Source organism: Chelmon rostratus, chromosome 12, assembly GCF_017976325.1.
Source record: "Chelmon rostratus isolate fCheRos1 chromosome 12, fCheRos1.pri, whole genome shotgun sequence".
NCBI lineage: Eukaryota > Metazoa > Chordata > Actinopteri > Chaetodontiformes > Chaetodontidae > Chelmon > Chelmon rostratus.
The window spans coordinates 24770292-24783761 of record NC_055669.1 but is presented as its reverse complement, the minus strand read 5'-3'; the positions used below and the strand labels follow the sequence as shown (position 1 = coordinate 24783761).

The 13470-nt window shown below is 42.5% G+C and overlaps 2 protein-coding genes and 2 non-coding genes across 4 annotated transcripts; all 4 read right to left on the bottom strand.

Moving 5' to 3' along the window:
* Nucleotides 1-582: 582 nt before the first annotated feature.
* Nucleotides 583-3636, bottom strand: LOC121614603 (tripartite motif-containing protein 16-like). The gene has a single exon (XM_041948574.1). The coding sequence runs from the start codon at nt 3543-3545 to the stop codon at nt 1833-1835; it is 1713 nt and encodes a 570-aa protein (XP_041804508.1). The 5' UTR covers nt 3546-3636; the 3' UTR covers nt 583-1832.
* Nucleotides 3637-5131: 1495 nt separating this feature from the next.
* Nucleotides 5132-5203, bottom strand: trnae-uuc. The gene has a single exon. It is a non-coding gene; the product is annotated as a tRNA-Glu (tRNA).
* A 3867-nt stretch (nt 5204-9070) lies between these two features.
* On the bottom strand, nt 9071-11475 carry LOC121614604 (tripartite motif-containing protein 16-like). Its single transcript, XM_041948575.1, has one exon. The coding sequence runs from the start codon at nt 11427-11429 to the stop codon at nt 9720-9722; it is 1710 nt and encodes a 569-aa protein (XP_041804509.1). The 5' UTR covers nt 11430-11475; the 3' UTR covers nt 9071-9719.
* A 1654-nt stretch (nt 11476-13129) lies between these two features.
* trnae-uuc lies at nt 13130-13201 on the bottom strand. Its single transcript has one exon. It is a non-coding gene; the product is annotated as a tRNA-Glu (tRNA).
* Nucleotides 13202-13470: the final 269 nt, after the last annotated feature.

The following is a 13470-nucleotide window of genomic DNA, read 5'->3' as shown; positions in this document are numbered from 1 at the left end:
ATTAATATGCAACATAAAGAAACTTCCACTTCCTCTTTCTTCTTGTCACATTTCTGAAGAGTTCACGGTTCAAACTGACTTCAGTGATTACAGGACCTGAAACTAACAGCTAAATGCTTTAGATTTGTAAAACAGATGTTAAAACATTTGATTAGAAATGCATCAATCGAGTATCTTACTGCTCGAGCACATTTAAACACGCACGTCAGAAGCCGATCCGCACCTCCACCACGATCAGGTCTGCACATGTGCAGCTCAACACAGATGAGAGGTGAGATGGTGACAAAGTTATTGATGGACGGTGCATTCACGTGTCGAAATAAGCTGAAAAATGAGTTCTCCACTGGGAATAAATTCCCACGAGAGCCGCCTCAAATCAGAACAAGTCAAAGAAAACTTTAGTCCACGACTTGACGACTCTGATGTCATTTACACAGAAAAGGATTTGTTCCTGTATGGACAGTATCCATACAGGAACAAACCTCTGACACACAAATCAAACACTCTGTGATCAGCCTCCAGCAGCTGGGAGAACAAACTAAAATGAGAAGCAAAGACATTTTAAACACTTGTTTTATTCAACTGGAGGAGAGCATAAAGTCAACAGCACTGGCTGATGAATCAACCAAACTACAAGCAGGAAAATGAAGAACTTCTGCTTTGTTTTCCTGAAAAGGATCGTTCATTGTGACTTCTACAAGTTTGACACCAGTGACGATGACGTCTGACACAGGAAGTTTCTAATCAGTTTATAGACACGGTGGAAAGCCTGCAGACCAAGTGAGCTGAGGTGCTTTGACCTCCACGACATCCCTGCTCAGCAGGATGGAGGCGCCCTCTTGTGTCGTGCATCAGTTTCACTCATTTCAGTCGTTAACCTGCTGTGACGTCGACTTCAGGACTTGTTGAGACTTCGCCGAGCCTTTGGCAGCTTCAAACGGCATCAGAAAAGAGACACAACATCTGTGGTCTCGTGTGTGTCAGACCTCAACAAAACTTCTTCACACCCAAACTTCACCAAATGAATTCTTAATATTTGACAAAGCTGCTCAGAGACTGACTGACAGACGCTCCAAACATGAACACTGAACTTTGAGGTGTTTCAGCAGGAAAACGCTCTCAGTTATTCTCTCATATTAGTTTCACATGTTCTCCGTCAGCTTTGTGTGATATCCAGGAATGAAGACAAGAAGAAAACACTTTGTTCCTCTTTGTTTATTCCTGATGGAAACCTTCAGTTTGTTCACACCTGCCATCAGTACAGTCAGTTCAGTGATTTCATGCACAGATTCAATCTTTCACACAATCAGTTTGTTGGAATCTCAGCTCTGGAAAAGAAAATAATCAACCATCTCATTATTGATTACGATCAAGATAATCACACTTTCATTGAAGCTCTCTGCCTCATTTCTACGTCAGCTTGCCAGAATAATAAATGTAAATGTCATCACAGATTTCTGAGAACAGAACATGTACGATAAAGGACGTTCTGCTGCTTTCTCTCTAAGGAGAAGCAACAACATGCAAATAAATCAACAGAAACATTCAACAGACATGTAGAGCTCAGAGAAGTTTCTGTTTTCATGCAGAGAAAAGTCAGTTCAGGTAAACAGCGATCATCCTGAGCAGCGAGAGCCTCCATGGCTGAACAGACACAGGAAGGAGCTCCACCTAAACACACTCAAACATTTACAGAACAACACATGAGAAGACGTCAAAGTCCCACCCACAGTGTTTGATTGACAGCTGATCTCTGCGCAGTGAACAAATGCCACAACAATCAGCTCTCAGCAACAAACATGAAGACAAGTTTCACGATTCAAACACACAATTTAACCCACTGTCCCTGAAATGACTTCTGACTGTTGGAGTTTACACAACTCAGCAGAGTCTCCATCAGTGTAACAAAACCAAAGTCCAGCATAGAGAGGCTGAGTGAACGTGGTCTGGACTCTGTGGAGGAGAGTCATGGTTTCAGAGATGCTGTAGAAGGACAGAATACCTGCACTGTGATCCAGGTACACTCCGACTCTGGAGGACCGAGGACCTGAGACGGGAGTTTCCACATTGTTGTACCAAAAGTTATAACTGTTGTTGTTCCAATATAACGCCCAAGATTTGTCATTTAGTCCAAATCCACATTCATTCCTCCACCCTGCTCTGCTGATGTTCTTGTATGCGACTGCTACACAAACTCCTGTCCCTCTCAGCTCCACCTCCCAGTAACACCGTCCAGTCAGACTCTCTCTACTCAGGACCTGAAACCAACCAGTGAATCTGTCTGGATGATCAGAATAAGACTGTTGTTCACTCATTGCTGTTGCTTTTCTGTTCCCCTCAGATAATAACAGATATGTGTTTGCTGTGTTTGGATCCAGTGTGATTTCACGTGAATATCTGAAGAATCCAGCTCTGGTCTTGGGTCCTGGTGGTGAAGCTGACAGTAAAACATCCACTTCAGCCACTGTCAGTGAGATGTTTGTCCATTCCTCTGTCAGAACGTCCTGTAGTTTATCTCTGACTGCTGACACAGCAGCTGTCACATCCTCAAAGTAGCTGAGAGGACGGATCTTGATGGCGGATGAGTCTGTAGATCCACTGAGTGGTGACAGTGAGGGGTAGTTGTGTAGAAACTGGCTGTGATCCTCTGTGTGTGAGAGCTGCTTCAGCTCAGCATCTTTCCTCTTCAGCTCAGTGATCTCCTGCTCCAGCTTCTCCTCGAGCTCTTTGACTCGCCTCACTTCAGTTTCCTGCTGGGATCTGAGCTGCCGCTCCACATCAGACCTTCTTTCCTCCATGAGACGGATCAGCTCGGTGAAGATCTTCTGGCTGTCCTCCACCGCTTTATCAGCAGAGCCATTGATAGCCTCCACCTCCTGTTGAAGCACCTTCACATCTTTCTGTCTGTCCTGGATTCTCTGCTGGATGTTTTGTCGACTCACCTCCAGCTCTCTCTGCCTCTCAGTCCTTTCTGCTGCAGCTGACACTGTGTCGTGGCCTTTGTGTTCATCCACAGAGCAGAGATAACAGATACACTGCTGATCAGTACGGCAGAACATCTTCATCACCTCGTCGTGACTAGAGCAGATGTTCTCCTGGAGTTTCTTGGAGGGGTCCGCCAGCTTGTGTTTTTTAAAGGCAGGTGAGTCATAATGAGGCTGGAGGTGTTTCTCACAGTAAGAGGCCAGACAGACCAGACAGGACTTGAGGGCTTTCAGTTTCCTCCCAGTGCAGACATCACAGGCCACATCTTCAGGTCCAGCATAGCAGTGATCAGCAGGAGCAGCTTGGAGTCCAGTCTTCTTCAGCTCCTCCACTAAAGCTGCTAACATGGTGTTTTTCACCAGGACAGGCCTCGGAGTGAAGGTCTGCCTACACTGAGGGCAGCTGGGGATTTTCTCCTCATCCTCTTCATCCCAGAAGCCTTTAATACAGTTCATGCAGTAGCTGTGTCCACAGGGAATAGTCACCGGATCCTTCAGTAGATCCAGACAGATCGAACAGGAGAAGGTTTCCTGGTCCAGCTGAACTCCTTTCTGCGCCATTTCTCCTCTCAGTGTCAACGACTGTCTGAGTTTCACTTTCTCAGAAGTGAAACCAGTTTGAGCTCTGATCTAAACAGCATGTGTTTCTGCAGTGAATGGGGCCTGTCAGCTCCTGCACCGCACCACATGTTGGTTACACCCATCTTCAACTTGTAGATCTGAAGGGGAGGGAACCAGGAAATACGTGGACAGAGTGGAGCTGCTGTGTTTGAGAGCAGGAAGAAGAGGGAGGGGTTATCGAGCTCCGACTCATTCAGGAAGACGAGCAGTTTGAGAGAGATACTGTGTGTTCAACACTTGTTTACAACAGAGCTCATTTCTCATTAAAACCACTGCTCACTTCAGCTTTTAGGAGGTCAACTCTGATTACAGTCAGAGGGTTTGGAGACGCTCCCTGTTTTCGTTGAAGACATAATAATTCAAACAGGTTAAATTTACAAAGTAATTTAGAGTGAAAGGTGTGTTTTACTGTTCGATGCATTTCAACAAATCTTTGAAGTCAGTTACTTGTTGGACTCTGAATCCCACAGGACATGAACGCAGCAGATCATTTGGTCTGCAGTTCAATTGGTGACGTGTTTGTTTCTGTGAAAGACAAAAGTTTGTCTGACTGCTTTTATTCTGATTTTTGCCAACAGCCGATGATTTTCTCCAGATCTTTCTGCCTAAATCACATCAAATAATCTAAATGTCTCATCAGTTTTACTTTGTGTGGAAACTGAATGATGCAGGAGGAAAAGAACGATCTTTCAAATGATGTTTGACTCTCACAAACGTCTAAATTCAGCCTCAGTTGGTCCTGATGAGAGAGAAGAGCCACAAGATGGCAGCATGTTCACAGAGGACGCTGCAGACGCTCCTTCACCAGCACTGAGGATGGTGATGATGAAGATAATGATGATTAAGATGGTGATGATGTTGATTTTGATGATGATGATAAAGATGATGGTGATGATGACGTGACTTTGATGATGATAGTGATGATGATGATGATGAAAATGGGAATGACGATGATGGTGATGATGAGGATGAAGATGGGAATGGTGAAGATGGGGATGGGAGTGATGATGATGATGGTGATGATAAAAGATAAAATATACTTTTATTGTCCCGCTGCAGTTTACAGGTGTAAACAGAAAAGAGAGAACCAAGCAAGAAAGTACAGCAGCGACATACTTCAAAGAAGTCAATATATGTATAAAAACGAAAGTATATCAAAAATATATAAATACACACACACGTATATATACATATATGGACACACACATATGTATATCCATACATACATATACACACCTATATACAAAAGAGGTATAAAAACGGACAGGAAATTATTGCTCCATGTATCTTATTGCACTAAGAGGTGCTGTTGGTTGTTTAGCAGTCTGATGGATGTCGGCAGGAATGAGTTCCTGTAGCGGTTCAGTCTGGTTCTGGGGACCCTGAGTCTCCTGCCGGAAGGTAGGAGCTGGAACTCGTGGTGTAAAATGTGAGTCGGGTCAGACACAATTTTTTGTGCCGGTCTGGTGACGGACTGCTCATAAAGCAGCTGGAGGGGAGGATGATTCCTGACCCCTAGATGTACATTCCCATACCGGGAGTCAAACCCGGGCCGCCAGAGTGAAAACCAGGAATCCTAACCGCTAGACCATATGGGAAGGGAGAGATATTGTCACTTTTTAGTCAGCAATCTTATTGATTGATTGATTGTTGTGTTACCTGATAAACGTGAGTTCATTGTTCACTTTCTTGTAGCTCTGTTTTTGGTCTCCACCAGCTCCTGAGGGAAATATCTGGCTCTTTAGCTGCTAAACGCCCCCCAGCGGTCATATTGATTGATTGATTAAATTAACTTATTCATGGATCATCAGACACGGAAAATAAACCAAGTTCCAAAGGACAACATGTTGAAGTGAAATCCTTTATTTCCAACATGGTCCCAAGATGTTAAAGAAACAAACACAAAAAAGCAGCAGACATCCAACACGATACACCATAATTTCACAAATCTTCATGTACGTCATAATTTGGCATTTTTATGATTTCATTGTTTATCTGTGGTCTGACTCTTGTGATTCACTCTCAGGGCAGTTACAGTAATTAACACACTGGAACTGCTGGATGTGTCAATAAGCAGCTTCAACTTTATAGCTGATATAGATGATCGATGCTGTGCTCACTTGCCGGTTTAAGTTTATTTTTTCATCTGTTGGATGTCTTGGCAGATTTGTGTGCTCTGTGCACATGTTTTTAAGTGGGTTTTTGGCTGTCAAACAAAAACAACAAGCTCAAAGATACGACATAGCTCGATATACCTGAGTGGAGCTGTGGACTCGGGTGGTGACACATGACACCTTTAATTAATGACCTTAATTTGTTCTCATGAGTTTTGAAGGGTTTGATTTGTAGGCTGATAATACACAGGGGCCCTTTAAAATGTGTTTTTGTACCTTAGATACACAGTCCATTAAATTACTTGAGACTGTCACCCGACAGTTTGATGCTGTCAGTATTTTTTTTTATCTTTTTGATATAAATAATGTTGACAATCTTAATTGCATGATTAATAATCATATATGATATAAATATTTTAAGGAATATGTGGTTCACCTGTATGTGTAGAGTTTCATTCACTGGATAGATAGATAGATAGATAGATAGATAGATAGATAGATAGATAGATAGATAGATAGATAGATAGATAGATAGATAGATAGAGGAATGACTGTTGTCTGGCGCCCTCTGATGGTTATTTTCTTCAGTTTGATAAATGTCAGGTTTTATTTTTGTCTTCGAAACGGAAAATCAACAATCATCAACATTGTCTGAGGTCGATGAAGAGAAAATAGTTGATGTCTGTGTTCACTTTTCATTCTGTCCAAAGTCACCTACAGTATATTCTACCTGCCAGGTGCATGAAGTCAGCCACAATTCACAAGCGTCAAACAGGAAGCTGGATGAATTTACGTTCAAAATAAAAGCATGATAGCTGTTCGGCGAGGCTAAAAAGAGGAAGTGTTGAGGTGTCCAAATTGTCTCAATGCAGACTACTTGTGCGGTATCTCTGTTGGCGAAATAACGAAAACAAAAAATGCTTCAAAGTTCCTTTTGTGCATTTTATTCTGCTAAATGTTTCACCGTTTATTTATCTTTATTTTTTATTACTGTTATTTATTTGCTGTAGTCATTCAATCATTCATCTCTTTATGTTTCAAGCTGTACCTCCTAATGGAAGATGGATAGACTGGAAAAAATAAAATACATAACAGAAAAGTCATTGGTGTCAACTGTCTCTTCATTGTGATGAAATACATAAACTCAAAATCAGTTGAAATTAACTCATCAAATACATAGCAGAGCTCACATATGATGTAAACTAGATACATTACAGGCTTATGTGCAGTGAAAACAAGCCTTGCTAGTATTGAAAATGAACTTTTCCCCCCTAGCTGGTTATAAAAATCTTTGAAAAGAAATTCCTTCAAAACAACATCAAACAGCATGTGGAATTTTTTCATGTTTGGTTTGTGTTTGTAAAAAAGTCAAAATTTGGGGCTCCACATATTTCTGGAAATAATCCAAGTTGGACTAAATACTCATTAAAAACATAATAAATGTTCCTGTTTTGACTTAAAACAGCACAATATTGACTTCCCACCTCATTATTTAATCTTTGCTGTTTCATGTTTTGAGTATTTTTATTGAAGCATTTTTCACAGTTTATTCATTTATTTAGTGAATTTTAAATATTTAATGGAACAACATGAGAAGGACGAGAAGAAGAAGAAGAAGAAGAAAGACCGGAAGGGAGAAAATGAAATGAGAAAAGGACAACATATATCATACATACAGTACATGCGCTGCAGTAGTAGTACTGGTATGTGATCGCATGAATAAGCTCTTATTTTCACAATACAAAAACCGGAAGCAGCGCCGCCATGTTTTGGCTAGCTTGCCGTTGGTTTGCGGAGGGCAAACATGGACAGATAATTTTGCATAACGACACCTTTAACAGATGTAGAATGGAGGTTGCGTTCAAGAGGGCTTCTTTTTTAGCATTTGTTTTTGTCTTTTGTTTTGGGTCTATTCTTCCATCGAGACTGGAATCAAGCGTACATGTCGGCTTTAGGTAATTTAAGTTACTCTGTGTCATGATGTAAAATTGTCTAATTTGGAGAAAAAAATGTAGCTTACTGAAAAATAAAGATTTAGGCACTGTTGAGGAGCCACTGTCTGTATTTTTTGGGCTTTTTATGAGCAGTTTTGAGCATCTAGATTTTCAGATTTATGTTTTTAAGTGATTGTAGAATTTAATTTATACATGATCCAAATTAATATGCAACATAAAGAAACTTCCTCTTTCTTCTTGTCACATTTCTGAAGAGTTCACGGTTCAAACTGACTTCAGTGATTACAGGACCTGAAACTAACAACGCTAAATGCTTTAGATTTGTAAAACAGACGTTAAAACATTTGATTAGAAATGCATCAATCGAGTATCTTACTGCTCGAGCACATTTAAACACGCGCGTCTGAAGCCGATCCGCACCTCCACCACGATCAGGTCTGCACATGTGCAGCTCAACACAGATGAGAGGTGAGATGGTGACAAAGTTATTGATGGACGGTGCATTCACGTGTCGAAATAAGCTGAAAAATGAGTTCTCCACTGGGAATAAATTCCCACGAGAGCCGCCTCAAATCAGAACAAGTCAAAGAAAACTTTAGTCCACGACTTGACGACTCTGATGTCATTTACACAGAAAAGGATTTGTTCCTGTATGGACAGTATCCATACAGGAACAAACCTCTGACACACAAACCAAACACTCTGTGATCAGCCTCCAGCAGCTGGGAGAACAAACTAAAATGAGAAGCAAAGACATTTTAAACACTTGTTTTATTCAACTGGAGGAGAGCATAAAGTCAACAGCACTGGCTGATGAATCAACCAAACTACAAGCAGGAAAATGAAGAACTTCTGCTTTGTTTTCCTGAAAAGGATCGTTCATTGGGACTTCTACAAGTTTGACACCAGTGACGATGACGTCTGACACAGAAAGTTTCTAATCAGTTTATAGACACGGTGGAAAGCCTGCAGACCAAGTGAGCTGAGGTGCTTTGACCTCCACGACATCCCTGCTCAGCAGGATGGAGGCGCCCTCTTGTGTCGTGCATCAGTTTCACTCATTTCAGTCGTTAACCTGCTGTGACGTCGACTTCAGGACTTGTTGAGACTTCGCCGAGCCTTTGGCAGCTTCAAACGGCATCAGAAAAGAGACACAACATCTGTGGTCTCGTGTGTGTCAGACCTCAACAAAACTTCTTCACACCCAAACTTCACCAAATGAATTCTTAATATTTGACAAAGCTGCTCAGAGACTGACTGACAGACGCTCCAAACATGAACACTGAACTTTGAGGTGTTTCAGCAGGAAAACGCTCTCAGTTATTCTCTCATATTAGTTTCACATGTTCTCCGTCAGCTTTGTGTGATATCCAGGAATGAAGACAAGAAGAAAACACTTTGTTCCTCTTTGTTTATTCCTGATGGAAACCTTCAGTCTGTTCACACCTGCCATCAGTACAGTCAGTTCAGTGATTTCATGCACAGATTCAATCTTTCACACAATCAGTTTGTTTGAATCTCAGCTTTGGAAAAGAAAATAATGAACGATCTCATTATTGATTATGATCAAGATAATCACACTTTCATTGAAGCTCTCTGCCTCATTTCTACGTCAGCTTGCCAGAATAATAAATGTAAATGTCATCACAGATTTCTGAGAACAGAACATGTACGATAAAGGACGTTCTGCTGCTTTCTCTCTAAACACTCGTGCAGTGGAGGAGAAACAACAACATGCAAATAAACCAACAGAAACATTCAACAGACATGTAGAGCTCAGAGAAGTTTCTGTTTTCATGCAGAGAAAAGTCAGTTCAGGTAAACAGCGATCATCCTGAGCAGCGAGAGCCTCCATGGCTGAACAGACACAGGAAGGAGCTCCACCTAAACACACTCAAACATTTACAGAACAACACGTGAGAAGACGTCAAAGTCCCACCCACAGTGTTTGATTGACAGCTGATCTCTGCGCAGTGAACAAATGCCACAACAATCAGCTCTCAGCAACAAACATGAAGACAAGTTTCACAATTCAAACACACAATTTAACCCACTGTCCCTGAAATGACTTCTGACTGTTGGAGTTTACACAACTCAGCAGAGTTTCCATCAGTGAAACGAAACCGAAGTCCAGCATAGAGAGGCTGAGTGAACGTGGTCTGGACTCTGTGGAGGAGAGTCATGGTTTCAGAGATGCTGTAGAAGGACAGAATACCTGCACTGTGATCCAGGTACACTCCGACTCTGGAGGACCGAGGACCTGAGACGGGAGTTTTCACTTTGTTGTACCAAAAGTAATAACTGTTGTTGTTCCAATATAACGCCCAAGATTTGTCATTTCGTCCAAATCCACATTCATTCCCCCCTGCTCGTCTGATATTCTTGTATGCGACTGCTACACAAACTCCTGTCCCTCTCCACTCCACCTCCCAGTAACACCGTCCAGTCAGACTCTCTCTACTCAGGACCTGACAATAACCAGTGAATCTGTCTGGATGATCAGAATAAGACTGTTGTTGAGTCGTTGCTGTTGCTTTTCTGTTCCCCTCAGATAATAACAGATCTGTGTTTGCTGTGTTTGGATCCAGTGTGATTTCACGTGAATATCTGAAGAATCCAGCTCTGGTCTTGGGTCCTGGTGGTGAAGCTGACAGTAAAACATCCACTTCAGCCACTGTCAGTGAGATGTTTGTCCATTCCTCTGTCAGAACGTCCTGTAGTTTATCTCTGACTGCTGACACAGCAGCTGTCACATCCTCAAAGTAGCTGAGAGGACGGATCTTGATGGCGGATGAGTCTGTAGATCCACTGAGTGGTGACAGTGAGGGGTAGTTGTGTAGAAACTGGCTGTGATCCTCTGTGTGTGAGAGCTGCTTCAGCTCAGCATCTTTCCTCTTCAGCTCAGTGATCTCCTGCTCCAGCTTCTCCTCGAGCTCTTTGACTCGCCTCACTTCAGTTTCCTGCTGGGATCTGAGCTGCCGCTCCACATCAGACCTTCTTTCCTCCATGAGACGGATCAGCTCGGTGAAGATCTTCTGGCTGTCCTCCACCGCTTTATCAGCAGAGCCATTGATAGCCTCCACCTCCTGTTGAAGCACCTTCACATCTTTCTGTCTGTCCTGGATTCTCTGCTGGATGTTTTGTCGACTCACCTCCAGCTCTCTCTGCCTCTCAGTCCTTTCTGCTGCAGCTGACACTGTGTCGTGGCCTTTGTGTTCATCCACAGAGCAGAGATAACAGATACACTGCTGATCAGTACGGCAGAACATCTTCATCACCTCGTCGTGACGAGAGCAGATGTTCTCCTGGAGCTTCTTGGAGGGGTCCGCCAGCTTGTGTTTCTTTAATGGAGCTGCGTCATAATGAGGCTGGAGGTGTTTCTCACAGTAAGAGGCCGGACAGACCAGACAGGACTTGAGGGCTTTCAGTTTCCTCCCAGTGCAGACATCACAGGCCACATCTTCAGGTCCAGCATAGCAGTGATCAGCAGGAGCAGCTTGGAGTCCAGTCTTCTTCAGCTCCTCCACTAAAGCTGCTAACATGGTGTTTTTCACCAGGACAGGCCTCGGAGTGAAGGTCTGCCTACACTGAGGGCAGCTGGGGATTTTCTCCTCATCCTCTTCGTCCCAGAAGCCTTTAATACAGTTCATGCAGTAGCTGTGTCCACAGGGAATAGTCACCGGATCCTTCAGTAGATCCAGACAGATCGAACAGGAGATTGTTTCCTGGTCCAGCTGAACTCCTTTCTGCGCCATTTCTCCTCTCAGTGTCAACGACTGTCTGAGTTTCACTTTCTCAGAAGTGAAACCAGTTTGAGCTCTGATCTAAACAGCGTGTGTTTCTGCAGTGAATGGGGCCTGTCAGCTCCTGCACCGCACCACATGTTGGTTACACCCATCCTCAAAGTGTAGATCTGAAGGGGAGGGAACCAGGAAATACGTGGACAGAGTGGGGCTGCTGTGTTTGAGAGCAGGAAGAAGAGGGAGGGGTTATCGAGCTCCGACTCATTCAGGAAGACGAGCAGTTTGAGAGAGATACTGTGTGTTCAACACTTGTTTACAACAGAGCTCATTTCTCATTAAAACCACTGCTCACTTCAGCTTTTAGGAGGTCAACTCTGATTACAGTCAGAGGGTTTGGAGACGCTCCCTGTTTTCGTTGAAGACATAATAATTCAAACAGGTTAAATTTACAAAGTAATTTAGAGTGAAAGGTGTGTTTTACTGTTCGATGCATTTCAACAAATCTTTGAAGTCAGTTACTTGTTGGACTCTGAATCCCACAGGACATGAACGCAGCAGATCATTTGGTCTGCAGTTCAATTGGTGACGTGTTTGTTTCTGTGAAAGACAAAAGTTTGTCTGACTGCTTTTATTCTGATTTTTGCCAACAGCCGATGATTTTCTCCAGATCTTTCTGCCTAAATCACATCAAATAATCTAAATGTCTCATCAGTTTTACTTTCTGTGGAAACTGAATGATGCAGGAGGAAAAGAACGATCTTTCAAATGATGTTTGACTCTCACAAACGTCTAAATTCAGCCTCAGTTGGTCCTGATGAGAGAGAAGAGCCACAAGATGGCAGCATGTTCACAGAGGACGCTGCAGACGCTCCTTCACCAGCACTGAGGATGGTGACGATGAAGATAATGATGATTAAGATGGTGATGATGTTGATTTTGATGATGGTGATGATGACGTGACTTTGATGATGATGATAAAGATGATGGTGATGATGAAGATAAATATGATTAAGATAGTGATGATGTTGATTTTGATGATGATGGTGATGATGACGTGACTTTGATGATGATAGTGATGATGATGATGATGAAAATGGGAATGACGATGATGGTGATGATGAGGAAGGGAGTGATGATGATGATGAAGATGGGAATGGTGAAGATGGGGATGGGAGTGATGATGATGATGGTGATGATGATCGATAAGATAAGATAAGATAAGATAAGATAAGATATACTTTTATTGTCCCGCTGCAGTTTACAGGTGTAAACAGAAAAGAGAGAACCAAGCAAGAAAGTACAGCAGCGACATACTTCAAAGAAGTCAATATATGTATAAAAACGGAAGTATATCAAAAATATATAAATACACACACATGTATATATACACACATATGTATATCCATACATACATATACACACCTATATACAAAAGAGGTATAAAAACGGACAGGAAATTATTGCTCCATGTATCTTATTGCACTAAGAGGTGCTGTTGGTTGTTTAGCAGTCTGATGGATGTCGGCAGGAATGAGTTCCTGTAGCGGTTCAGTCTGGTTCTGGGGACCCTGAGTCTCCTGCCGGAAGGTAGGAGCTGGAACTCGTGGTGTAAAATGTGAGTCGGGTCAGACACAATTTTTTGTGCCGGTCTGGTGACGGACTGCTCATAAAGCAGCTGGAGGGGAGGATGATTCCTGACCCCTAGATGTACATTCCCATACCGGGAGTCAAACCCGGGCCGCCAGAGTGAAAACCAGGAATCCTAACCGCTAGACCATATGGGAAGGGAGAGATATTGTCACTTTTTAGTCAGCAATCTTATTTATGTATTGATTGTTGTGTTACCTGATAAACGTGAGTTCATTGTTCACTTTCTTGTAGCTCTGTTTTTGGTCTCCACCAGCTCCTGAGGGAAATATCTGGCTCTTTAGCTGCTAAACGCCCCCCAGCGGTCATATTGATTGATTGATTAAATTAACTTATTCATGGATCATCAGACACGGAAAATAAACCAAGTTCCAAAGGACAACATGTTGAAGTGAAATCCTTTATT

Bases quoted from the DNA above. Each gene is read 5' to 3' on its own strand.
- LOC121614603 (XM_041948574.1), bottom strand. From the start codon at position 3,545: ATGGCGCAGAAAGGAGTTCAGCTGGACCAGGAAACCTTCTCCTGTTCG.
- LOC121614604 (XM_041948575.1), bottom strand. From the start codon at position 11,429: ATGGCGCAGAAAGGAGTTCAGCTGGACCAGGAAACAATCTCCTGTTCG.